General features: G+C 39.9%; 1 protein-coding gene across 2 annotated transcripts in view; it reads left to right on the top strand.

Moving 5' to 3' along the window:
* The window catches only part of EOGT (EGF domain specific O-linked N-acetylglucosamine transferase), a 198,417-nt gene that overhangs the window by 60,972 nt on the left and 109,648 nt on the right, over positions 1-27,797 (top strand). The window contains exons 8-9 of one of the 2 annotated variants that reach the window (XM_053720693.1): positions 1,662-1,765; positions 19,949-20,041. In XM_053720693.1, coding sequence (XP_053576668.1) covers positions 1,662-1,765; positions 19,949-20,041 — 197 coding nt within the window. The remainder of the gene's footprint in view (positions 1-1,661; positions 1,766-19,948; positions 20,042-27,797) is intronic. The other variant, XM_053720694.1, reaches the window with a different exon arrangement.

Below are 27,797 nucleotides of genomic sequence, written 5' to 3'. Positions count from 1 at the left end.
GAATGCTTTGAAATCTATAATATCAATCCAAGTATAATATGAATATGACGGTATATGCACAAATAAAGTGATATCACACAGCTATAAAAGTGTATAAAAACACTTATAAGGTGTCACGTTTTATTCGTATGCTCTGAAGGTACATAATCACAACATATCTTGTGCTTGATATTGCAATATTGATCCTCACTACCTATTATTGATTTGTCTAATAGTGGTCATAGATATAGCTCCCCATCTATACAATTTCCTTGTATTACTTTTGACATATCAAAGGCTTACTGATAATTAAGGAATAGGCCTCCAATTCTTTGGTTGTTTTTAATTGAGTGTTTTATTTTAAATATACCAAATAAAAGTTATATTTTAATTTTCCCAATTTCTCCACTACTAGTCCAGGCTTAGAGTGCTATATGTGCAGACTTTTGAGAGGTCTCTTCCTCTTTTTTGTTCACAATATGCATTTTACTCTGCAGTAGATCCTCAACTTCATAGATACACAATATGCATTTTACCCTGCAGTAGATCTCCAGTTTTATAAATACATAATATGCATTTTACCCTGCAGTAGATCCTCAGCTTCATAGATACACAATATGCATTTTACCCTGCAGTAGATCCTCACTTTCATGGATACACAATATGCATTTTACCCTGCAGTAGATCCCCAGTTTCATAGATACATAATATGCATTTACCCTTCAGTAGATCCTCAGTTTCATGGATACACAATATGCATTTACCCTGCAGTAGATCCTTCACTTCATAGATATACAATATGCATTTTACCCAGCAGTAGATCCCCATTTTCATAGATACACAATATGCAGTTTACCCTGCAGTAGATCCTCAATTTCATAGATATACAATATGCATTTTACCCAGCAGTAGATCCCAATTTTCATAGATACACAATATGCAGTTTACCCTGCAGTAGATCCTCAGTTTCATAGATATACAATATGCATTTTACCCATCAGTAGATCCCCAGTTTCATAGATATACAATATGCATTTTATCCAGCAGTAGATCCCCAGTTTCATAGATACACAATACGCATTTTACCCAGCAGTAGATCCTCATATTCATAGATACACAATATGCATTTTACCCAGCAGTAGAGCCTCTACTTCACACATATAACATACATTCAAACATTTGGTAAACTTTGGTATCAAGCTTATATATGTATACACTGATTTAAGGTAGGCCACATCTTTATTCTATGTTCTGCTTCTGTGAGTAACTATATCTATATGTCAGTAGCCTCATGTTGATTTCTGTGCAGCTGCGTTTAGTAACTTTACCTCTATAACACTCATTCTGGCTATCTTATCACATATACTGTATGGGATCTATTACATGAGGATGTTAGAGAGGACAATGACTTGAACAATATGCATTTGCTTAGTTATGATCGTTAAAGGGATATACTAATTAAGTAGTGTATGTCATTGTTACAATGTAATGTTCCTTTATGTTTTAAAGACAACATTTGGTTTTACTCAATGTTTTGTTCCTACATTTAAGTAAAAAAGTAGATCTGTGTTTTACCAATTATTTGATTACGTTTATATTGTTAGTTATTCTTAGGAAAGTGCAAGACTGCTTTCTCCTACTTTGTTTCGGATAAATCATTGGATTTTTATCATTATTTGCAGGTGTAAATATGTATCATCACTTTTGTGACTTTGTCAATCTCTATATAACGCAACATGTGAATAATTCATTCAGTACCGACGTTCATATTGTCATGTGGGACACAGTAAGTGACACCACTTAAAATCGATTGTCATTGTATATGTATATATGGAGGGAAATGCCAGTGTGTGTGTCTGAGATGCAGAATGCCAGCATGTGTGTGTATGTGAGACATAGAATACCAGCATGTGTGTGTGAGACGTACAATGCCAGCATGTGTGTGCGAGACATACAATGCCAGCATGTGTGTATGTGTGTGTGAGACGTACTATGCCAACATGTGTGTATGTGTGTGTGACATACATTGCCAGCATGTGTATGTGTGTGTGAGACGTACAATGCCAGCATGTGTGTATGTGTGTGTGAGACGTACAATGCCAGCATGTGTGTATGTGTGTGTGAGACGTACAATGCCAGCATGTGTGTATGTGTGTGTGAGACGTACAATGCCGGCATGTGTATGCGAGACGTACAATGCCAGCATGTGTGTATGTATGTGTGAGACGTACAATGCCAGCATGTGTGTATGTGTGTGTGAGACGTACAATGCCAGCATGTGTATATGTGTGTATGAGACGTACAATTCCAGCATGTGTGTATGTGTGTATGAGACGAACAATACCAGCATGTGTGTATGTGTGTGTGTGACGTACAATGCCAGCATGTGTGTATGTGTGTGTGAGACGTACAATGCCAGCATGTGTGTATGTGTGTGTGAGACGTACAATGCCAGCATGTGTGTATGTGTGTGTGAGACGTACAATGCCAGCATGTGTGTATGTGTGTGTGAGACGTACAATGCCAGCATGTGTGTATGTGTGTGTGAGACGTACAATGCCAGCATGTGTGTATGTGTGTGTGAGACGTACAATGCCAGTATGTGTGTGTGAGACGTACAATGCCAGCATGTGTGTATGTGTGTGTGTGACGTACAATGCCAGCATGTGTGTATGTGTGTGTGAAACACAGAATGCCAGCATGTGTGTATGTGTGTGTGAAACACAGAATGCCAGCATGTGTGTATTTGTGTGTGAAACACAGAATGCGAGCATGTGTGTATGTGTGTGTGAGACGTACAATGCCAGCATGTGTGTATGTGTGTGTGAGACGTACAATGCCAGCATGTGTGTGAGACGTACAATGCCAGGATGTGTGTGAGACGTACAATGCCAGCATGTGTGTGAGACGTACAATGCCAGCATGTGTGTGAGACGTACAATGCCAGCATGTGTGTGAGACGTACAATGCCAGCATGTGTGTATGTGGGTGTGAGACGTACAATGCCAGCATGTGTGTATGTGTGTGTGAGAGACGTACAATGCCAGCATGTGTATGTGTGTGTGAGAGACGTACAATGCCAGCATGTGTATGTGTGTGTGAGAGACGTACAATGCCAGCATGTGTATGTGTGTGTGAGACGTACAATGCCAGCATGTGTGTATGTGTGTGTGAGACGTACAATGCCAGCATGTGTGTTTGTGTGTGTGAGACACAGAATGGCAGCGTGTGTGACACTGTGTGTGAGACGCAGAATGGCAGCGTGTGTGAGACGCAGAATGGCAGCGTGTGTGAGACGCAGAATGGCAGCGTGTGTGAGACGCAGAATGGCAGCGTGTGTGAGACGCAGAATGGCAGCGTGTGTGAGATGCAGAATGGCAGCGTGTGTGAGACACAGAATGGCAGCGCGTGTGTGAGACACAGAATGGCAGTCTGTGTGTGAGACGCAGAATGGCAGCGTGTGTGTGTGTGACGCAGAATGGCAGCGTGTGTGTGTGTGACGCAGAATGGCAGCGTGTGTGTGTGTGACGTAGAATGGCAGTGTGTGTGTGAGACGCAGAAGGGTAGTGTGTGTGTGAGACGCAGAATGGCAGTGTGTGTGTGAGACGCAGAATGGGAGCGTGTGTGTGGGTATGTGAGACACAGAATGCTATCACATGTGCATGATGTATAATGCAAACAATACGTAATATTGATTTCAACCAGTAGAATTCATACATTTTAATGACTGCTCCTACAAATGGGAAAATAATGAACATGATGCTTATGTGCAAAGGTGGCACATCCCCTGTTTTAGATTTTAGGTTGCTTTTATTTCAGTTTAAAGTACAGATATATTGTTACACTGCTTTAAGGCTTTTGAGTTTTTGTGAGGTGTTAAGTAACTCATTATTGAGAGAACGCTGGAGATGAAAGCGTAGATCCAGTTTCGCAGGATTGTGATTGAGCTTCTAGTTTCTTACTTCTTAGTGTGAGAACAGGAAATAACTTCAGCCAAACGTATTCCTGAGCGAGTCAAGAAAATACATTGGTATAATGCCAAGTGTGCATAATGGCGCAGACGCATCATTTATTGCTAAATTTAGGTCTATGAGAATTTGGGAGTAGGATACCAGAAGCACAGTAACATAGTATTGTTATAAAACTAGACAAGGATTTCTGTTAACCTGCTGGTTGCCAGAGAGGGCTAATATCTCCAATCTTATTTTTAACCTGGCACAACTTGGCACTTGACACCTCTCCCCTTGCTGACATCCCTGTTTTGCCCCCAGAACGGATCATCTCCCCACATACAGAAAGCATAGGGATGTTTTTAAGTACAGTAATGATGACATAAGTCCTAAATTAAAGTTGAAAATGTAGAATGCTGCTGTACAAATTTCATGCCATCATTTGCCACTTTATAGCGGTTTTAGGGCTGACTATTCTTTGATGCATTAATATGCTAGATGATAAGACAGTATTGTTTTTTTAAAGAGATGGTAAACAGTTATTGGTGTATACTTGTAGGGACACTATATTGTAAAATGTAATGTGTCCCCAATGATCCTTTTTACCAGCGGGACAAACAGCTCCCTTAGTTTGTCGTCCCCTGAACATAGTGTGTGTTTAGAAAATCATTAGTGAGTGTTTGTATCAGTTGGATAATTACATGGTCGGTTTGTTTATAGCAGAACATAAACAGAGCAACAACCAAACAGTTAAAGGGATGTGAAACACAAAATTTCTTTCATGTAATTGGCAAGAGTCCATGAGCTAGTGACATATGGGATATAAAATCCTACCAGGAGGGGCAAAGTTTCCCAAACCTCAAAATACCTATAAATACACCCCTCATCACACCCACAATTCAGTTTTACAAACTTTGCCTCCTATGGAGGTGGTGAAGTAAGTTTGTGCTAAGATTTCTATGTTGATATGCGCTTCTCAGCATTGTTGAAGCCTGATTCCTCTCAGAGTACAGCGAATGTCAGAGGGACGTGAAGGGAGTATCACCTATTTGAATACAAAGATTTCCCTAACGGGGGTCTATTTCATAGGTTCTCTGTTATCGGTCGTAGAGATTCATCTCCTACCTCCCTTTTCAGATCGACGATATACTCTCAATTTACCATTACCTCTACTAATAACTGTTTTAGTACTGGTTTGGCTATCTGCTATATGTGGATGGGTGTCTTTTGGTAAGTATGTTTTTTTTTTATTACTTAAGACACCTCAGCTATGGTTTGGCACTTTATGCATTTATATAAAGTTCTAAATATATGTATTGTACTTATATTTGCCATGAGTCAGGTTCATGTATTTCCTTCTGCAGACTGTCAGTTTCATATTTGGGTAATATAAACATTTTAAGAAATGTATTTCTTACCTGGGGTTTAGTCTTTTTTTCAATTGACTACTTCTTGCTATTGCGGGTATTAGGCCTGCGGGTGCGTCAAATGCTAAACTTTATTGCGTCATTCTTGGTGCGAAAATATTTTTGGCATGAAAAAATACGTTTATGACGCAACTTCGTCATTTCCGGCGTCATACGTGACGCCGAGACCTTTCACATGACGCCGTCATTAGTGACGCGAGTGTGTCATTTCCGGTGCCAATTTTTTTTTCATTATTTCAATACCCCATTGATGTTTGCCTCTTGCTTTTTTCTCTATCAGAGGCCTATGCTTTTGCATTTTTTCCCATTCCTGAAACTGTCATATAAGGAAATAGATAATTTTGCTTTATATGTTGTTTTTTCTCTTACATTGTGCAAGATGTCCCAATCTGATCCTGCCTCAGAAGTTTCTGCTGGAACATTGCTGCCTGACATCGGTTCTACCAAAGCTAAATGCATTTGTTGTAAAATTGTAGAAATTATTTCACCGAATGTCATTTGTAATAGTTGTCATGATAAACTTTTACATGCAGATAGTGTTTCCATCAGTAATAGTACATTGCGAGTTACAGTTCCTTCAACTTCTAATGTGCATGATATACCTGTAAATTTTAAAGAATTTGTTTCTGATTCTATTCTGAAGGCTTTGTCTGCATTTCCACCTTCTAATAAACGTAAAAGGTCTTTTAAAACTTCTCATTTAGCTGATGAAATTTCAAATGACCAACAGCATAATAATTTATCCTCTTCTGATGAGGATCTATCTGAGACAGAAGATCCTTCCTCAGACATTGACACTGACAAATCTACTTATTTATTTAAAATAGAGTATATGCGTTCTTTATTAAAAGAAGTGTTAATTACTTTGGATATTGAGGTAACCAGTCCTCTTGACATTCAGTCTAATAAACGTTTAAATGCTGTTTTTAAACCTCCTGTGGTTTCTCCAGGGGTTTTTCCTATTCCTGAGGCTATTTCTGATATGATTTCTAGGGAATGGAATAAGCCAGGTACTTCTTTTATTCCTTCTTTAAGGTTTAAAAAATTGTGTCCTTTACCAGCAAAATCTATAGAGTTTTGGGTAAAAATCCCCAAAGTTGATGGGGCTATTTCTACTCTTGCTAAACGTACCACTATTCCTATGGAAGATTGTACTTCCTTTAAGGATCCTTTAGATAGGAAGCTTGAATCTTATCTAAGGAAGGCCTATTTATATTCAGGTCATCTTCTCAGACCTGCTATTTCTTTGGCTAATGTTATGGCTGCATCAACTTTCTGGTTGTAGAATTTAGCGCAACAAGAATTGGATTCTGACATATCTAGCATTATTCTATTACTGCAACATGCTAATCATTTTATTTGTGATGCTATTTCTCCTGTTAAGTGTAGTCAGTCCACGGGTCATCATTACTTATGGGATATTAACTCCTCCCCAACAGGAAGTGCAAGAGGATCACCCAAGCAGAGCTGCTATATAGCTCCTCCCCTCTACGTCACACCCAGTCATTCTCTTGCACCCAACTAATAGATAGGATGTGTGAGAGGACTGTGGTGATTAAACTTAGTTTTTTATATCTTCAATCAAAAGTTTGTTATTTTAAACGACACCGGAGTGTGTTGTTTCCTTCTCAGGCAGAATTTGAAGAAGAATCTACCTGAGTTTTTGTATATGATCTTAGCGGACGTAACTAAGATCCGTTTGCTGTTCTCGGCCATTCTGAGGAGTAAGGTAACTTCAGATCAGGGGACAGCGGGCAGGTTCACCTGCAAAGAGGTATGTTGCGGTATATTATTTTCTAAGGAATGGAATTGACTTTGAAAATACTGCTAATACCGATATAATGTAAGTACAGCCTTAAATGCAGTAGTAGCAACTGGTATCAGGCTGACATGTATATATGTTTACACTTAAGTATTTCTGGGGAATGGCACTTCACTGGGAAAATACTGTATGCATATAACTTTTAGCCTAACTTGCAGTGTGAGCGACTAGCAGCAGGCTTTTTAATGACATTTCATATATTAGATTTTAAACGTTTACTGGCATGTTAAATCGTTTAATTATCTGAGGTACTTGGTGAAAATTGTTTTGGGCTTTATTTTCCACATGGCTGTCGTTGTTTTAAATTAAAACAGTTTACTGAGCTTCCCTCACTGTTGTAGTGTGAGTGGGAGGGGCCTATTTTGGCGCTTTTACTACGCATCAGAAATTCAGTCACAGTCTGTCCTTTTCTCCCTGCATGATCCAGGACGTCTCCACAGAGCTCAGGGGTCTTCAAAACTAGTTTTGAGGGAGGTAATCACTCACAGCAGACCTGTGAGACTGTGCTTGACTGTGATAAAAACGCTTATATTGTCAATTGTTATACGTTTTTTTCTGATATTAAGGGTTAATCATCCATTGCTAATGTGTGCAATCCTTTGCTAAATTTGGTTTATATAACTAATCCGGTTCATTTTTATTCAACTGTGTCAGTTTTTTGTGTGCTTCTTAAAGGCACAGTAACGATTTTACATATTGCTTGTAAATTTAGTTGAAAAGTATTTCCAAGCTTGCTAGTCTAATTGCTAGTTTGTTTAAACATGTCTGACACAGAGGAAACTCTTTGTGCAATATGTTCAAAAGCCAAGGTGGAGCCCAATAGAAATTTATGTACTAATTGCATTGATGCTACTTTAAATAAAAGTCAATCTGTACATGTTAAGCAACATTCACCAGACAACGAGGGGGAAGTTATGCCGACTAACTTGCCTCACGTGTCAGTACCTGCATCTCCCGCTCAGGAGGTGCGTGATATTGTAACGCCAAGTACATCAGGGCGGCCATTACAAATCACTTTACAAGACATGGCTAATGTTATGACTGAAGTTTTGTCTAAATTGCCAGAACTTAGAGGTAAACGAGATCACTCTGGGATGAGAACAGAGTATACTGATAATGCTAGGGCCATGTCTGATACTGCGTCACAATATGCAGAGCATGAGGACGGAGAGCTTCATTCTGCGGGTGACGGATCTGATCCAAATAAATTGGATTCAGACATTTCAAATTTTAAGTTTAAGCTGGAAAACCTCCGTGTATTGCTAGGGGAGGTGTTAGCGGCTCTGAATGATTGTAACACAGTTGCAATCCCAGAGAAAATGTGTAGGTTGGATAAATATTTTGCGGTACCGACGAGTACTGACGTTTTTCCTATACCTAAGAGACTTACTGAAATTATTACTAAGGAGTGGGACAGACCCGGTGTGCCTTTCTCACCCCCTCCTATATTCAGAAAAATGTTTCCAATAGACGCCACCACACGGGACTTATGGCAAACGGTCCCTAAGGTGGAGGGAGCAGTTTCTACTTTAGCTAAGCGTACCACTATCCCGGTGGAGGATAGCTGTGCCTTTTCAGATCCAATGGATAAAAAGTTAGAGGGTTACCTTAAGAAAATGTTTGTTCAACAAGGTTTTATATTACAACCCCTTGCATGCATTGCGCCTGTCACGGTTGCGGCAGCATTTTAGTTTGAGTCTCTTGAAGAGACCCTTGACTCAGCGACATTAGATGAGATTTCACTTAAGCTTAAAACCCTTAAGCTAGCTAATTCATTTATTTCTGATGCCGTAGTACATTTAACTAAACTTACGGCTAAGAATTCTGGATTCGCCATTCAGGCACGCAGAGCGCTGTGGCTAAAATCCTGGTCAGCTGATGTAACTTCTAAATCGAAACTACTTAACATACCTTTCAAGGGGCAGACTTTATTCGGGCCCGGTTTGAAAGAAATTATCGCTGATATTACGGGAGGTAAAGGCCATGCCCTGCCTCAAGACAGAGCCAAACCCAGGGCTAGACAGTCTAATTTTCGTGCCTTTCGTAATTTCAAGGCAGGAGCAGCTTCAACTTCCTCTGCTCCAAAACAGGAAGGAGCTGTTGCTTGCTACAGACAAGGCTGGAAACCTAACCAGGCCTGGAACAAGGGCAAGCAGGCCAGAAAGCCTGCTGCTGTCCCTAAGACAGCATGAAGTGAGGGCCCCCGATCCGGTAACGGATCTAGTGGGGGGCAGACTCTCTCTCTTCGCCCAGGCTTGTGCAAGAGATGTCCAGGATCCCTGGGCGTTGGAGATCATATCTCAGGGATATCTTCTGGACTTCAAAGCTTCTCCTCCACAAGGGAGATTTCACCTTTCAAGGTTGTCAACAAACCAGATAAAGAAAGAGGCGTTTCTACGCTGTGTACAAGACCTTTTACTAATGGGAGTGATCCATCCAGTTCCGCGGTCGGAACACGGACAAGGGTTTTACTCAAATCTGTTTGTGGTTCCCAAAAAAGAGGGAACCTTCAGACCAATATTGGATTTAAAGATCCTAAACAAATTCCTAAGAGTTCCATCATTCAAGATGGAAACTATTCGGACAATCTTACCCATGATCCAAAGAGGTCAGTACATGACCACAGTGGATTTAAAGGATGCTTACCTTCACATACCGATTCACAGAGAACATTACCGGTATCTAAGGTTTGCCTTCCTAGACAAGCATTACCAGTTTGTAGCTCTTCCCTTCGGGTTGGCTACGGCTCCAAGAATCTTTACAAAGGTTCTGGGCTCTCTTCTGGCGGTACTAAGACCGCAAGGAATTTCGGTAGCTCCGTACCTAGACGACATTCTGATACAAGCGTCAAGCTTTCAAACTGCCAAGTCTCATACAGAGTTAGTACTGGCATTTCTAAGATCACATGGGTGGAAAGTAAACGAGGAGAAGAGTTCTCTCTTACCACTCACAAGAGTTCCCTTCTTGGGGACTCTTATAGATTCTGTAGAAATGAAAATTTACCCGTCAGAGGACAGGTTAACAAAGCTTCTAAATGCTTGCCGTGCCCTTCATTCCATTCAACACCCGTCAGTGGCTCAATGCATGGAGGTAATCGGCTTAATGGTAGCGGCAATGGACATAGTTCCTTTTGCACGCCTGCACCTCAGACCGCTGCAATTGTGCATGCTAAGTCAGTGGAATGGGGATTACTCAGATTTGTCCCCTATGCTGAATCTGGATCAGGAGACCAGAAATTCTCTTCTATGGTGGCTTTCTCGGCCACATCTGTCCAGGGGGATGCCCTTCAGCAGGCCAGACTGGACAATTGTAACTACAGACGCCAGCCTTCTAGGTTGGGGCGCTGTCTGGAATTCCCTGAAGGCTCAGGGATCATGGACTCAAGAGGAGAGTCTCCTTCCAATAAACATTCTGGAATTGAGAGCAGTTCTCAATGCCCTTCTGGCTTGGCCTCAGTTAGCAACTCTGAGGTTTATCAGGTTTCAGTCGGACAACTTCACGACTGTGGCTTACATCAACCATCAGGGAGGGACAAGAAGTTCCTTAGCGATGATGGAAGTATCAAAGATAATTCGCTGGGCAGAGTCTCACTCTTGCCACCTGTCAGCGATCCACATCCCAGGAGTGGACAACTGGGAGGCGGATTTCCTAAGTCGCCAGACTTTTCATCCGGGGGAGTGGGAACTTCATCCGGAGGTCTTTGCCCAAATACTTCGTCATTGGGGCAAACCAGATATGGATCTCATGGCGTCTCGCCGGAACGCCAAGCTTCCTCGTTACGGGTCCAGGTCCAGGGACCCGGGAGCGGTCCTGATAGATGCCTTGACAGCACCTTGGACCTTCAGGATGGCTTATGTGTTTCCACCCTTCCCGATGCTTCCTCGTTTGATTGCCAGGATCAAACAGGAGAAAGCATCAGTGATTCTAATAGCGCCTGCGTGGCCACGCAGGACCTGGTATGCAGATCTAGTGGACATGTCATCCTGTCCACCTTGGTCTCTGCCTCTGAGACAGGACCTTCTAATTCAGGGTCCTTTCAAACATCAAAATCTAACTTCTCTGAAGCTGACTGCATGGAAATTGAACGCTTAATTTTATCAAAGCGTGGATTTTCGGAGCCAGTAATTGATACCTTAATACAGGCTAGGAAACCTGTTACCAGGAAAATTTACCATAAAATATGGCGTAAATACTTACACTGGTGCGAATCCAAGGGTTACTCATGGAGTAAGGTTAGGATTCCTAGGATATTGTCTTTTCTACAAGAAGGTTTAGAAAAGGGTTTATCTGCTAGTTCGTTAAAGGGACAGATCTCAGCTCTGTCCATCCTTTTACACAAGCGTCTGTCAGAAGTTCCAGACGTTCAGGCTTTTTGTCAGGCTTTGGCCAGGATTAAGCCTGTGTTTAAATCTGTTGCTCCGCCGTGGAGCTTAAACTTAGTTCTTAACGTTTTACAGGGTGTTCCGTTTGAACCCCTTCACTCCATTGATATCAAGCTGTTATCTTGGAAAGTTCTGTTTTTAATGGCTATTTCCTCGGCTCGTAGAGTCTCTGAATTATCAGCCTTACATTGTGATTCTCCGTATCTGATTTTTCATTCAGATAAGGTAGTTCTGCGTACTAAACCTGGGTTCTTACCTAAGGTAGTCACTAACAAGAATATCAATCAAGAGATTGTTGTTCCATCATTGTGTCCTAACCCTTCTTCAAAGAAGGAACGACTTCTGCACAATCTAGATGTAGTCCGTGCCCTGAAATTTTATTTACAGGCAACTAAAGATTTTCGACAAACTTCTTCCCTGTTTGTCGTTTATTCTGGACAGAGGAGAGGTCAAAAGGCATCTGCTACCTCTCTATCCTTTTGGCTTCGTAGCATAATACGCTTAGCCTATGAGACTGCTGGACAGCAACCTCCTGAAAGGATTACAGCTCATTCTACTAGAGCTGCGGCTTCCACTTGGGCCTTTAAGAACGAGGCCTCTGTTGAACAGATTTGCAAGGCTGCAACTTGGTCTTCTCTTCATACTTTTTCCAAATTTTACAAATTTGACACTTTTGCTTCTTCGGAGGCTGTTTTTGGGAGAAAGGTTCTTCAGGCAGTGGTTCCTTCCGTATAGAGATCCTGCCTGTCCCTCCCGTCATCCGTGTACTTAGCTTTGGTATTGGTATCCCATAAGTAATGATGACCCGTGGACTGACTACACTTAACAGGAGAAAACATAATTTATGCTTACCTGATAAATTCCTTTCTCCTGTAGTGTAGTCAGTCCACGGCCCGCCCTGTATTTTAAGGCAGGTCTAAATTTTTTAATTATACTCCAGTCATCACTGCACCCTATAGTTTCTCCTTTCTCGTTTGGTTCTCGGTCGAATGACTGGGTGTGACGTAGAGGGGAGGAGCTATATAGCAGCTCTGCTTGGGTGATCCTCTTGCACTTCCTGTTGGGGAGGAGTTAATATCCCATAAGTAATGATGACCCGTGGACTGACTACACTACAGGAGAAAGGAATTTATCAGGTAAGCATAAATTATGTTTTTTGATATTATCAAAATTGATGTTAGATCCATGTCTTTAGCTGTATTAGCTAGAAGGGCTTTGTGGCTTAAATCTTGGAATGCTGATATGACATCTAAATCTAGATTACTATCTCTTTCTTTCCAAGGTAATAATTTATTTGGTTCTCAGTTGGATTCTATTATTCCAACTATCACTGGAGGAAAAGGAGTTTTTCTGCCTCAGGATAAAAAACCTAAGGGTAAATCTAAGGCTTCTAACCGTTTTCGTTCCTTTCGTCAGAATAAGGAACAAAAACTCAATCCTCCTCCCAAGGAATCTGCTTCCAATTGGAAGCCTTCCTCAAATTGTAATAAATCCAAGCCATTTAGGAAACCAAAGTCAGCCCCTAAGTCCGCATGAAGGTGCGGCCGGCCCTCATTCCAGCTCAGCTGGTAGGGGGCAGATTAAGGTTTTTCAAGGATTTTTGGATAAAATCTGTCCAAAATCATTGGATTCAGAGCATTGTCTCTCAAGGGTATCGAATAGGATTCAAAGTAAGACCTCCTGTGAGAAGATTTTTTCTCTCACGTATCCCTGTAAATCCAGTAAACGCTCAGGCTTTTCTGAAGTATGTTTGAGACCTGGAGTCTTCAGGGGTTATCATGCCAGTTCCTCCTCAGGAACAAGGTTTGGGGTTTTATTCAAACCTATTCATTGTACCAAAGAAAGAAAATTTATTCAGACAAGTTCTGGATCTGAAAATTTTGAATCGTTATGTAAGAGTACCAACTTTCAAGATGGTGACTATAAGGACTATTCTGCCTTTTGTTCAGCAAGGACGTTATATGTCCACAATAGACTTGCAGGATGCATACCTTCATATTCCGATTCATCCAGAACACTATCAGTTTCTGAGATTCTCTTTTCTAGACAAGCATTACCAATGTGTTGCTCTTCCATTTGGCCTAGCAACAGCTCCAAGAATCTTTTCAAAGGTTCTGGGTGCCCTACTATCTGTAATCAGAGAACAGGGTATTGCGGTGTTTCCTTATTTGGACAATATCTTGGTACTAGCTCAGTCTTTACGTACTGCAGAATCTCACACGAATCAACTAGTGTTGTTTCTTCAGAAACATGGTTGGAGGATCAATTTACCAAAAAGTTTCTTGATTCTTAAGACAAGGGTCACCTTTTTAGGCTTCCAGATAGATTCAGTGTCCATGACTCTGTCTCTAACAGACAAGAGACGTTTAAAATTGGTCGCAGCATGCCGGCACCTTCAGTCTCAGTCATTCCCTTCAGTGGCTATGTGCATGGAAGTTTTAGGTCTCATGACTGCAGCATCGGACGCTATCACCTTTGCTCGTTTTCACATGAGACCTCTACAGCTTTGCATGCTGAATCAATGGTGCAGGGATTATACAAAGATATCACAATTAATATCCTTGAATCCCAATGTACGACACCCTCTGAAATGGTGGATAGATCACCATCGTTTGGTTCAAGGGGCTTCTTTTGTTTTGCCAACCTGGACTGTGATCTCAACAGATGCGAGTCTTTCAGGTTGGGGAGCTGTTTGGGGATCTCTGACAGCACAAGGGGTTTGGAAATCTCAAGAGGCGAGATTACCAATAAATATTTTAGAACTCCGTGCAATTCTCAGGGCTCTTCAGTTCTGGCCTCTGCTAAAGAGAGAACCGTTCATTTGTTTTCAGACAGAGAATATCACAACTGTGGCTTATGTCAATCATCAGGGTGGGACTCACAGTCCCCAAGCTATGAAAGAAGTATCTCGGATACTTGCTTGGGTTGAATACAGCTCCTGTCTAATGTCTGCGGTGCATATCCCAGGTGTAGACAATTGGGAGGCGGATTATCTCAGCCGCCAGACTTTACATCCAGGGGAGTGGTCTCTCCATCAAGATGTGTTTTCTCAGATTGTTCAGATGTGGGGTCTTCCAGAGATAGATCTCATGGCCTCTCATCTAAACAAGAAACTTCCCAGATACCTGTCCAGGTCCAGGGATGTTCAGGCGGAAGCAGTGGATGCGCCAACACTTCCTTGGTGTTATCATCATGCTTACATCTTCCCGCCTCTAGTTCTCCTTCCAAGAGTGATCTCCAAAATCATCATGGAACAGTCTTTTGTGTTGCTGGTGGCTCCAGCATGGCCACACAGGTTTTGGTATGCGGATCTGGTTCGGATATCCAGTTGCCCGCCTTGGCCACTTCCGTTACGGCCGGACCTACTATCTCAAGGTCCGTTTTTCCATCAGGATCTCAAATCATTAAATTTGAAGGTATGGAAATTGAACGCTTAGTTCTAAGTCATAGAGGTTTCTCTGACTCAGTAATTAATACTATGTTACAAGCTCGTAAATCTGTCTCTAGAAAGATTTATTATAGAGTTTGGAAGACTTACATTTCATGGTGTTCTTCTCATAAATTCTCCTGGCATTCTTTTAGAATTTTACAGTTCCTTCAGAATGGTTTGGATAAGGGTTTGTCTGCAAGTTCCTTGAAAGTAAAAATCTCTGCTCTTTCTGTTTTATTTCACAGAAAGATTGCTATACTTCCTGATATACACTGTTTTGTACAGGCTTTAATTCGTATAAAGCCTGTCATTAAGTCAATTTCTCCTCCTTGGAGTCTTAATTTGGCACTGAAGGCTTTACAGGCTCCTCCATTTGAACCTATGCATTCTTTAGACATTAAACTACTTTCTTGGAAAGTGTTGTTTCTTTTGGCCATTTCTTCTGCTAGAAGAGTTTCTGAGTTATCTGCTCTTTCTTGTGAGTCTCCTTTTCTGATTTTTCATCAGGATAAGGCAGTTTTGCGGACTTCTTTTCAATTTTTACCTAAGGTTGTGAATTCTAACAACATTAGTAGAGAAATTGTTGTCCCTTCCTTATGTCCTAATCCTAAGAATTCTTTGGAGAGATCCTTACATTCTTTGGATGTGGTAAGAGCTTTGAAATATTATGTGGAAGCTACTAAAGATTTCAGGAAGACTTTATTTTCTGGTCCTAGGAAAGGTCAGAAGGCTTCTGCTATTTCCTTGGCTTCTTGGTTGAAACTTTTGATTCATCAAGCTTATTTGGAGTCGGGTCAGGCCCCGCCTCAGAGAATTACAGCTCATTCTACTAGATCAGTCTCCACTTCGTGGACTTTTAAGAATCAAGCTTCAGTTGATCAGATTTGCAAAGCGGCAACTTGGTCCTCTTTGCATACATTTACTAAATTCTACCATTTTGATGTATTTGCTTCTTCGGAAGCAGTTTTTGGTAGAAAAGTTCTTCAGGCAGCTGTTTCAGTTTGATTCTTCTGCTTTTGATTTAAGTTTTTTTCTTTCAAAAATAAAAATAAACTTATTTTTTTGGGTTGTGGATTAATTTTTTCAGCGGAATATGGCTGTTTTTATTTGTATTCCCTCCCTCTCTAGTGACTCTTGAATGGAAGACTCCACATCTTGGGTATTGATATCCCATATGTCACTAGCTCATGGACTCTTGCCAATTACATGAAAGAAAACATAATTTATGTAAGAACTTACCTGATAAATTAATTTCTTTCATATTGGCAAGAGTCCATGTGGCCCACCCTTTTTATGGTGGTTATGATTTTTTGTATAAAGCACAATTATTTCCAAATTTCCATTGTTGATGCTTTCTACTCCTTTCTTTATCACCCCACTGCTTGGCTATTCGTTAAACTGAATTGTGGTTGTGGTGAGGGGTGTATTTATAGGCATTTTGAGGTTTGGGAAACTTTGCCCCTCCTGGTAGGATTGTATATCCCATATGTCACTAGCTCATGGACTCTTGTCAATATGAAAGAAATTAATTTATCAGGTAAGTTCTTACATAAATTATGTGTTTCTATTCATCGCTCAGAAAGAGCAATTTTAAACAACTTTCCAGCAATGAACACATTGTGTAAGCCAATGACAAGAGGCATATGTGCAGTCACCAGTCACTAGCTAGCTCCCAGTACTGTTCTGCTGCTCCTGAACCTACCAGAGTATGCTTTCTAAGAAATGATACAAAGAGAACAAAGCAAACAGAAGAAAGCTGGAAAGTTGTTTAAAATTGCATGTTCTGTTTGAATCATAAAGGTTCAGTTTTGAGTTTACTGTCCCTTTAACATGATGACATATCTATAGTATTTGCAACAACCCAAAGGCTGTCACCGCCCATACATAACTGGTTCCTGCAGTTGACAGTGGGACTTGTCTGTAAATCCCATCTGATTTAGGCTATTGGCTTCTGTGAACCTTATCTGCTGTGCCCAGTGAGGTTAGTAAAAATAAATTATTTCCTCTACATACCAGACCCCGCCAGATTCATTCTATGTCTTCCAAGCTCTTGTTTCATTCAGTGACACTATAACTGAGGCTGATGGTGGAATTAACGACTGTTGTTTTCTCTTGAGATTCTATTTCACACCATGGAAAGCAGAAAGTCTATTGTCACTTATAAATAAATGTCCCCTCCCATTCTTTTTGTCTGTACATAATGTTTTGTTCAGGTGGGGACTCCCTTAGTGCTGATAATACAATAAATAATGGATTCTGGGATATCAGATATGTTCACTTCTATTCAGAGACCACAGTAGGATAAAATGACACTGAGCACGATTTAATTGAAGAGTATTTTTATTCTTTTATTTAAAATAGAATTATATCTGAACTCTGACAAACAAGGTATATTTGTGGTTAGAACTGTGATGTTTGTACATAAATAGTAGGCAACACTGTTTTATCAAATAAAGCATTTCTAACACATTGCCATAATGTGATGCATTAAAGGGAAGTAAAGTAATTTATATTGTTTATATCATTATCTAATTGAAAATATCACTATTGTTTACTAGCCCAGAGGGAAAAAGTTACTAGTCCACTCGGTGTTAAACATAGGAGAAAGTCAAATATTTTACTAGTCTACTGTGATTTCTTAATCATCCAAGACTAGTGGAATTTTTTATATATATTCACACACACACATATAGACACACACACATATAGACACACACACATATAGACACACACACATATAGACACACACACATACACTCACACTGACACACACACACACACATATACGCACACACATATACACACACACACATATACACACAGATATAGACACACACATACACACACTCACACATATACACACATACACACACAAATATGCACACACACACACACAAATATATACACACACACATATATACACACACACACATACACACACACACACACACACACACATATACATACACTCACATACACACACACACACATATACACACATACACACACACACACACACACACACACACAGTGTTCTCCCCTGAAAATTGTGCCAGCCGGTTAGCACTATGAAGTAGCCAGGTGGCTACTCTTATTTGCATAGCTTTCTAGAGCCAATAAGTAAGTAAAATGGATCTTTGTGAACACATTAAATGGGAGAACATTTTAAATTATACTGTCCCTTTAATTCAACGGGTCCTGTATTGTGAGCTTAAAATGTTTTTAAAATATGTATTGGTTGTTTTTGCATCATAAAAATGTAACACAGCAGTTATGTATCATCTACGACTTTAGCCTGTACTTTCAGAGACTATATCGCCCAAACCATACACGTTTCTGTCCAATTTCCAGAGACTCCTCCGGCTGCTTGTTGGTTACATAAACAATAACATGGCTTTGTGCATGATCTTGTGTATATCTGCTTATGTAGCTCTTTAGAGATGGAGCATGTGGTTATCTATTAATTTAAAATATCTTTACTTTCTACTAAATATAATATACTAAATCTCTATGGTGAAACCACTAAACCCAACACAAATAAAATGTCACCACAGAGCATAGTAGAACAGCTTTAAAGGGACAGTATACATACACTCATTTTCATATAACTGCATGTAATAGACACTACTATAAAGAATAAGATGCACAGATATCTAGCCATGCTTCACATGCATGAGCAGAAGAAAATGTTAACATTGAAACAGTGATAACTTTTACTAGTATCGATTTTTGCCAATACATGTATTTTGAAAGTATGTTTTTATTCAAAGATGTAATTAATATATGCACATGTAAATTTTGACTGGAATGTCCCTTTAAATATGGGGCAATTTTTCACTGAAAAGATAATATAAAAAATGTTGCCAAAAAATAAAAATAAAAAAATGCACAGATACTGATATAAAAATCCAGTATAAAACTGTTTAAAAACTTACTTAGAAGCTGTCAGTTTGGCTCTGTTGAAAAGGTTACTGGAAAGCCCACTGTAAGTGGGAAATAAGACACTCCCCCTCCCCCTTCTTTTGCATATGAAAAGAGCCTTTACACAAACAGGAGCAAGCTGGAGAAGGTAGCTGACGGTATTCACATAAAACTTTGGGGCTTGGTTAGGAGTCTGAAAATCAGAGCAATGTTATTTAAAAATAGGCAAAACTATACATTTATTTTTTTTAAAAAACTTTATGGGCTATATAAATAGATAATCTACAAAACATTAATGCAAAGAAAAAAGGAGTGTATAATGTCCCTTTAAGAAGTGGTCATCCAAAGGCTTCCATATTGAATATATTGCATTTATATTATTCTAATATATTAAAAGAAAAAAATAATTTGCTTTGTTCTAGTGGTATTCTTAGTTGAAAGCTACACCTAGGTAGGCTCATATGCTAATTTCTAAGCCCTTGAAGACTGCCTCTTATCTCAGTGCAATTTGACAGTTTTTCACAGCTAGACAGCGCTAGTTCATATGACCTATAGAAAATGTGCTTACTTCTGTGGAGTTATTTATGAGTCGGCACTGATTGGCTAAAATACAAGTCCATCAAAAGCACTGAAATAAGTAGGCAGTCTGCAGAGTACAAAGTAATCGCAGAGGTAAAAAGTATATTAAAATAACTGTGTTGGTTATGCAGAACTGAAGAATGGGAAATAAAGGGATTATCTGTCTTTTCAAACAATAATAATTTTGGAGTAGACTGTCCCTTTTATGAAGGGTATAATTTATATTTGCTATATATTTGTTTTTATGTTGTACGCAAGTGGGGGGAAAATCTTCATTTCCTAAATTTAAATTTCAGAATTGGAACTTATTTTTATATAAAAATAAAAAAATAATTTCAATGTAATTTAAGTTTTAAAATCTAAACATACATATCAGTTTGTATTCATATTACAGTGAGAAGCAGTGTGCTGTTGTTTTTTTTTTTAACTTTATTTACATTTTACTTATATTTTCATAGAGTTTCTACGGCTATGGGGATTTGTTCAGTGAGACGTGGAAAGCTTTTACGGACTATGAGATAACACATTTGAAAACATATGATACCAAAAGGGTGAGAAAAATGCATAGTGAGCACTACTGTTTCTGACAAAATGTGTCCATATTAAAAATATATATACTGAAAAAATGAGGACAAAGGGTTATATAAATCAACAAGCACATATAAATAGAAGGTGTTTTTAATTAAATAGAATTCCAATTTACAAATGGTACTAGGCAGGGATGTCCCTTGTCACCTTTGACTTATGTATTAGCTCAAGAGGTTTTGGCAGAAGCAATTCAGTTTGACTGACAAGGAGAGTGTATTTTTTAACATCTTTTTATTATATGATAGATTTATTTGCACAATATAGACAAATCTCAGATTATAAAAACAATATTCATTTAAAAATAACTCAAATCATCTTAACCGCCATATTAAGCCTTAGAAAACTTTTATTTATCAACTGGATTAATTCTAAAGTGCCTTCGGTTAAGGAGGCAAAAAATGTATTAATCAACTCTGCATTAACAGCAGCCCATGATTACAGATTAGAGAGAAAAAATGACAATTCGTATACAAAGATCTGGAGGGACTTTGTTATACACCAAGATAAATCCTTTATTAATCGTATAGAAAAAAATCTTAATATTCAACTGTAAAAAAATTGGGGTAAGAGAGGGAATTTTTTTTTTCTTCCTCTCATTACTGTTATGCTAAATACTGAGACCATCAATCCTTAGTTGTCATCTGAAACCTCTCTATGTACTATCTTTGGATATCCTAACTTGAATGTATTTGTACTACAAATTTTTTCACTAATAAAATATTAAAAAAAAACAAAAAAAACTCAAATCAGCCAATAGAATGAGATCTGCTTAAATCCTATTGGCTTATTTGAACAGCCAATATGATTTTAGCAGCTCTAATTCCTATTGGCTGATTTAAAATTTTTTTGTTTGTAATGTTAGTGGGTGTTTGTAAAAAAAAAATCAGAAAAAGAGCTGATATCTTTAGGGCAATGCCCTGCAAAAGGCCCTTTTAAGGACCATTGGTAGTTTATTCTAAATTAGTTTTTTTTATTTTGGGTTGTTGTTTTTTTTTTTTAAATGGGTATTAGAATATGAATATTTTTTATTATTTTTGATAATTTGTTTGTTATTTTGTGTAATGTATTTTTTTCGTTTTGGGTGGGTTTTTAATTTTAGATTTGGGCTTGGGCAGCAAAAGACCTAAATGCTCTTTAAAGGGCAATAACCATACAAATGCCCTTTTCAGGGCAATGGGTAGATTAGGTTTTACTTTCTTTTTATTTTGTGGGTTTGGGGGTTTTTTTCTAGCAAAAGAGCTGTTAACTTTAGGGCAATGCCCTACAAAAGGCCCTCTTAAGAGCCCTTGGTAGTTTGGGGGGTGGGGGTTTGTATACTGTTAGGGGGTGTTTATTTTATTTTGTAGCAAAATAGCTGTTCACTTTAGGGCAATGCCCTACAAAAGGCCCTTTTTTTTTTTTTTAATTTTAAAAGAATTTTTATTGAGAACCAAAAGTACATACAGTCAATAAACACAAAGGAAGACAATTATCCTCCTCAAAAAAAGAACATCAAAGTAAGTACATAGATTTGACAAATAGCATCTAGACATATTTCTGAGCAATAAACATTTAGGTATGTTTTAAACAAGATGTATATATCTAGCAGTGATGTGCAGTCACTAGAGGCAGGTGAGGCAGTGCTTCACCTCTCATATGGGCAAAAATAAAAAAAATTTTTTATTGGCTTTAAAAAAATAAAAAAAATTGCATTTTTTCCCCCCAGCATTTTTTGTCTTTCTCACAGCTATATGTTGTGCAATGGAGAGGCACAAGCAGGTCTGCCCACCATTACACAACATGCTGCGCCATCTACTGGATGAAAGTGGTTAAGATCATTGCATGGCCCATTATCTGCTTATTTGAGGCAGTCCCATTTGGGCTGACCCAATCCAGTGAGAGGCATTAGTAAGTGGAACATAGAGTTGGGGCTGGATGTTAAATCATATAAAACAAAACAAAAACGGAAAAAAACAACTTTCATTTAGTTTGTTGCTGTCCTGTGAAGCTGAAGTGAAAAAGAGTTCTGTTCTTCCCCTCTAAGTGCAGTGGAATGTGCCACTGTCACTTCCTGAATCCTTACAGAGCAGGAAAGGGAGAGAGGCACAGAGAGCAGTGTTTCATCCACATTTTATTGTAGTAAGTGCTGCAGCCGTAGATTTTACTGAAAGGGATTCTGTTAGTTAGTGAAAATGATAATTTAATGAATGTGGTTTAGTGTTTTTGTTGAATTGTATTCAGATACAGCTCATTAACAGGGGGGACAGTAAGTGAGCATAACCCAATACTTACAGGAAGTCAAAGGGTCAATTCAAATTTAAATCCATAATTTAAAACCCAGAGTTTGAAGTTAAGTGTGCAGTGTCCATATTATTTAAATTAAAGTTTTTGACATTGAATATTGCTAAGCCTCCCTTTTTTATGGTTATTTGATTTAATTAGGTACAAACTCCATATATGTTATGTCTGTTCAGTCAGAGGATGCAGTATCTATTTTTATTTTTCTCTGTGTCTCCATTTATTTAAAGACTGCTGTTAACTTGTAATTCACAAATCAATTGAAAGCTGTTGCATTGTGTTTTTAATATGTGCTGCTTTTATACAAGTTTATATTAATAAAAGGAGATAATGAGTCATTTAAAAAATATATGTAATTATTGCAGTTAAATGTTTTTAGAAATAATGCCACTGTAAAGTAACTGGTTAAACACATAGTCACATTTAAAATTAAACTTTCATGATTGAGGTAGAGCATGCTATTTTAATAGACTTTTCTAGTTATTTATATTTTGAGAATTAACATCAACTGTTACTGGCCCCATGTCAGCAAATCAAAATAGTTTTTGAAAGTCATAATTACATGAAAGTCATAATTACATTTCCATCATTCAGATAGAAATTGCACAAAAAAAAAACAACTTTCTATTTTACTTTTATTATTATGTACTTCATTCTTTTGGTATCCTTTGGTGTCCTTTGTTGAAGAGCATACCTAAGTGGGATGTGCATATGAATACCATATTGCAGCAGCTGCGTTGGCAGTATTGATAACTTGTCATTTGTGTAAAATTTGTATGGTAAATTAAATTATTTCTATTTTTACAATACAGTAGTGAGTAGAGAAGAGATTGTGTATCATTCTAATTGCTTAGTAACTGGCACTGTGCCACAGAATTGTGTGAGTGTGTATGTGAGCAGAGTGTGTGTGGGTGTCAGTGAGCAGAGTATGTGTGCTTTATTCTCCAGGTAATCAATACATTTCAGATGAGCTGGTGCTTTAGTGCAGTGTTTCTCAACAATGGTCCTCAAGTACCCCCAACAGGCCAGGTTTTCATTATAGGTAATCAGCTGATCAGTAACTCAGTGGTTACTAACTTGCTCTCACCCATCACCTGATTATGTCACCTGTGCACTGGTTCAGCTATCATTTAAACCTGCCCTGTTGGGGGTACTTGCGGCCCTCTGTACATGTGTTTCTCCGGCGTATCATATCTAGTGCCTCACCAGCCTCTGACCTCACTGCACATCACTGATATCTAGATATCAATTGAGAATTAACCTCAAGGTTCATAGGGATCTCAGATAATAAAATGTAAATGTAGCTTCTGTAGTGAAGAATTGTAAGTGACAGCTAGAACCACATGTCTTGAATATCAAGACGAACTCTAGCTAAGCTAAGGTATTTAGTAATGTTGTGTATGGGGGAGGGGTAGGCCGAGGGAAAGAAGGGCAAAGGGGTCATCTCACGGGAGGTGGTGGGAAAAATTTGGGTGAGAAAGGGAATGGAGTAAAAGGAAACAGTAAGGAGGGAGTGGTGGTAGCAGAAGTAGTATAGAGGGTATAGGGAGGAAGGGAGAGGGGAGAAAAAAAATAATAAAAAAAATTAAAATTGGGGGGGGGGGGGGGAGGGTAGAACAGTTTGTGCACTGCGTCCCCGGTCTCAGATTTTTGCGTTACTACCAGGGGAGAGATAGCGGCAAGAGGCAATATTTAGGTCTACTGGATCTGAATCCAGTCTTCCCATATTGCCCAGTAATCTTCCATGTGTTCCAGTGAACCATACGCAAACGTCTCCATGTTAGCCAGGTACTGTATTACCTCGCAAACATCCGATATTGTAGGTGGAGCAACTCGTTTCCATGCTCTAGCAATACAAAGCTTGGTGGCTGCCATCACATAGATCACCAGTTGTTTGCTGCATTTGGGGAGGGCTTTATCTAAGATGTGGAAAAGGGCTGAGCGTGGCGTCAGTTGTATAGTCAAGTTCATAGAGTGCAACAGGGTCTCAACGTCCCTCCAAAGATCTCGGATTTTTGGGCACGACCACCACACATGAGAGTTGGAGCCTTCTCCTCCACATAGTCTCCAACATTCTGAGGAAGCGCTAGGGAACATTTTCGACAGTTTAGTGGGCACTCTATACCATTGCAGTATAAGTTTCATATAGCTTTCAAAAATCGTTATGCAGTGAATCGTTTTTTTTGTCAGTTGGATCGCATCTTCCAACTCTTTGTCTGACATGTTTAAAGCTAATTCCCTACACCACATTTTGATTTGGCTCGGGAGGCCCACTGAATGATCTTATAGGAGGGCCCTGTAGTGAAATGTAAGAGGTTTTACCGTTCCTAACTCATGTAGCCATCTCTCTTCCCATTTAGAATGGGGTCTGAGATTTTGAGTCCCAAATTTCCAGGAGCGGAGCAAGCTAAGTACTCTACAACATTCAAAGGAAAGCCATAGGGGGGAACCCCTCAGTAAGTCGAGTACTTGTTGAACCGACATAAGCTTCCCATTAGAAAACAAGTGTTCTACCAGCTCGAATTCATGTTGTATCCAGAACTCGACGTGGATATTTGGGAGGTCCCATAGGAGACCTCTCATCTGATGAATCGGTGATGGGTGTGGGGCAATTTCTGTATGGTGTCTGAGCTCGTGCCACATTTTAATATTTTGCTGTACTATGGGGTTAATAACCTTGTCGACTAGTTGCTTGTGTCTGGGAACCCACAGAACACTCGGAAGATCCAAGCCCTCGGGTAGATGCAATTCCTCAATTTTGAACCATTTTGGTTTCTCTCTAGCGGGGCCCCAAGCCGTGATCTGCGATAATCTGGTAGCCTCATAATAGAGAAATACGTTTGGAAAAGCCACTCCACCTCTAGAGAATTCCCTCTGCATGGTTTTGTAGCCAATCCGAGGTGTCTTTTTCCCCCAGACATAGTTGATAAAGAGCCGGTGGATTTGCTGTAGGGTGCCATGTGGAATATTCAACGGAATGCAACGAAATAGGTATAATACCTTAGGGAGTAGCGACATTTTCACTGTGGCTATGCGTCCCATCCAAGAAATCTCTCTGAAGTCCCATCTGCGAATTAGGGACTGTAGCTCAGTAATTAGAGGGTCAAAGTTCAGAGATAGAATCTTATCTAGATCCGCACTCAGCTGGATGCCGAGATGTTTAATGGATGTTGTGGACCAATGAAAATCGTACACTTCTTGCAGGTTTAAGAGCTGATTGCTAGGTATATTAATACTGTATGCTTCCGTTTTCGACATATTTATCTTATAGTAGCTCAGTAAGCTGAACTGTGCTAAGGTGGTGAACACTGCTGGAGCTGAGCACTTAGGGTTCGAGAGAAAGAGGGTGACATCATCTGCGTATAACGCGATCTTTTCCTGGCCGGGACCCACTTGTATCCCTTCGATAGTAGGCGACGCACGGATCGCCTCCGCTAGTGGTTCCATGACCAGGGCGAATAACAAGGGGGACAGTGGGCACCCCTGCCTGGTTCCATTAGCGATGTCAAAGGGGGGGGAGCAGAAGCCCAGCCCTCTCACTCTGGCGCTTGGTCAGGAATACAGGGCTCTGATCATAGTGATAGCCTCAGGCGGAAAGCCAAATGTCTCCAAGACCCTCCACATATATTCCCATCTGACCCTGTCAAACGCCTTTTCGGCATCTAGTGACAGGGCCAGGAGGGGGGTGTCCCGCCTTTTTGCTTCAGTGAAGATAGAAATCAATCGTCTCGTATTGTCCGGTCCTTGCTGGCCACAAACAAAGCCAACTTGGTCTGTATCAATCAGTGACGGCAGTAAGAAGGACAGTCTATCCGCAAGAATTTTGGAGTATAATTTTGTGTCCACATTAATGAGCGAAATAGGGCGAAAATTGCCGCATTGGGATGGGTCTTTGCCTGGCTTGGGTATCGCGACGATAGTCACTTCGAGATATTCTTTTAATATCTGTCCCTTCGATCTAATTTCATTGTAAGTGTGGCACAATATGGGTTTAAGTTGCGTCTGCAACTTTTTATAGAGTTGCCCCGGGAACCCGTCCGGGCCCGGGGCTTTGACGTTCTTTAACTGTTTAATTGCCAATCCCAGCTCTATCTCAGTGATAGGTGCAATTAACTTGTCTTTTTCCTCCTCTGAGAGTACTGGCAGATTCAATTTCTCCAAGAAGGAGGAAATCTCCTGAGGGGGTGCTACTACAGGCCTCTCGTGCAAGTCAATGTTATAGAGGCACTCGTAGAAATTCGCAAAGGCCTTCCCTATGTCCTCGGGGGCACACACTCTTCGTCCCTCAAGGTCAAGGTATGGTATTCGGGAGCACGCTAGCCTCTGTTTCAATTTGTTCGCTAACATCGCGCCTGCTTTGTTGCTTTTGGAGTACATAATCATTTTGAATCTCGAGAGGGCTCGTTTAAATTTTTCCACTTCTAAATTCTTGATTTGTGATTTTAGAATCAGAATCTCGCTGGATAGACTATCTGTAGGAGCTAGTTTATTTTGCCGTTCTCTCGTTCTCAAGTCACAGGTGAGTTTCCCCAGTGGGGCTCCCCACTTCTTTTTAATACTGGATGCCTTTGCGATACAGAACCCCCTGATATAGGCCTTTAAGGCTGCCCATCTGATTTGATGTGAGGTCTGGTTAGGTCTGTTTATCTCCAGAAATTTCTCTATCTTATCTACCAGATCTGGGACGAAGGATGTGTCTTCCCACAGAAATTTTGGAAGTCTCCATGACGGTCTGATCAATGTAGATTTTTCCATGTCAATTGACATAGCTACAGCATCATGGTCAGACCATGGGCAACTGCATATGCTAGAGTTTGTGATGTTGTTCATAGACCAAGAGTCAAGAAAGAAATAGTCCAATCTCGAGTACGACCTATGAGGGGGTGAATAGTACGTATAATCTCGCGATTCTGGGTGGCATGCCCGCCACACATCGTAAAGTTCAGATTGGTATATGAGGTTCTGGAACTTAGGGGCCGTGGACTTAGAATAATTATCTAAGACTTTATTGTTCAGGATTTTTTTGTCTATGTAGGGGTCCCAGACTAGATTGAAGTCACCTCCTAATATCAACGTGCCTTGTTTTAGACCATCTATAAAATGTAACATTGTGCGCAAAAAGGCTATCTGACCCTGATTGGGGGCGTATAAGTTTACAAGAGTATAGAGATGTGAATTGAGTTTGCAGATCACTAATAGAAACCTCCCTTCCGGGTCCGTTTCCAAGTGTATTTGTTGAAATGCCACGCTGCGCTGACACAGATTGATACTCCCCCTACTCTTTTCTTGGTAAGTCGAATTGAGAACTATCGGATAGTGTTTGGATTTTAGAGCTGGGGTGTTTGTCGTGGCCCAGTGGGTCTCCTGTAAGAAGGATACATCACACCGAAGCTTCTTTAAGTACGATTGTACCATGCTGCACTTTGCTGGTGAGTTAAGCCC

This window comes from Bombina bombina, chromosome 7 (assembly GCF_027579735.1).
Source record: "Bombina bombina isolate aBomBom1 chromosome 7, aBomBom1.pri, whole genome shotgun sequence".
In the NCBI taxonomy this organism is placed as follows: Eukaryota; Metazoa; Chordata; class Amphibia; order Anura; family Bombinatoridae; genus Bombina; species Bombina bombina.
Note: the sequence above shows the minus strand (reverse complement) of the source record. Positions and strands in the feature narration are given on the sequence as shown.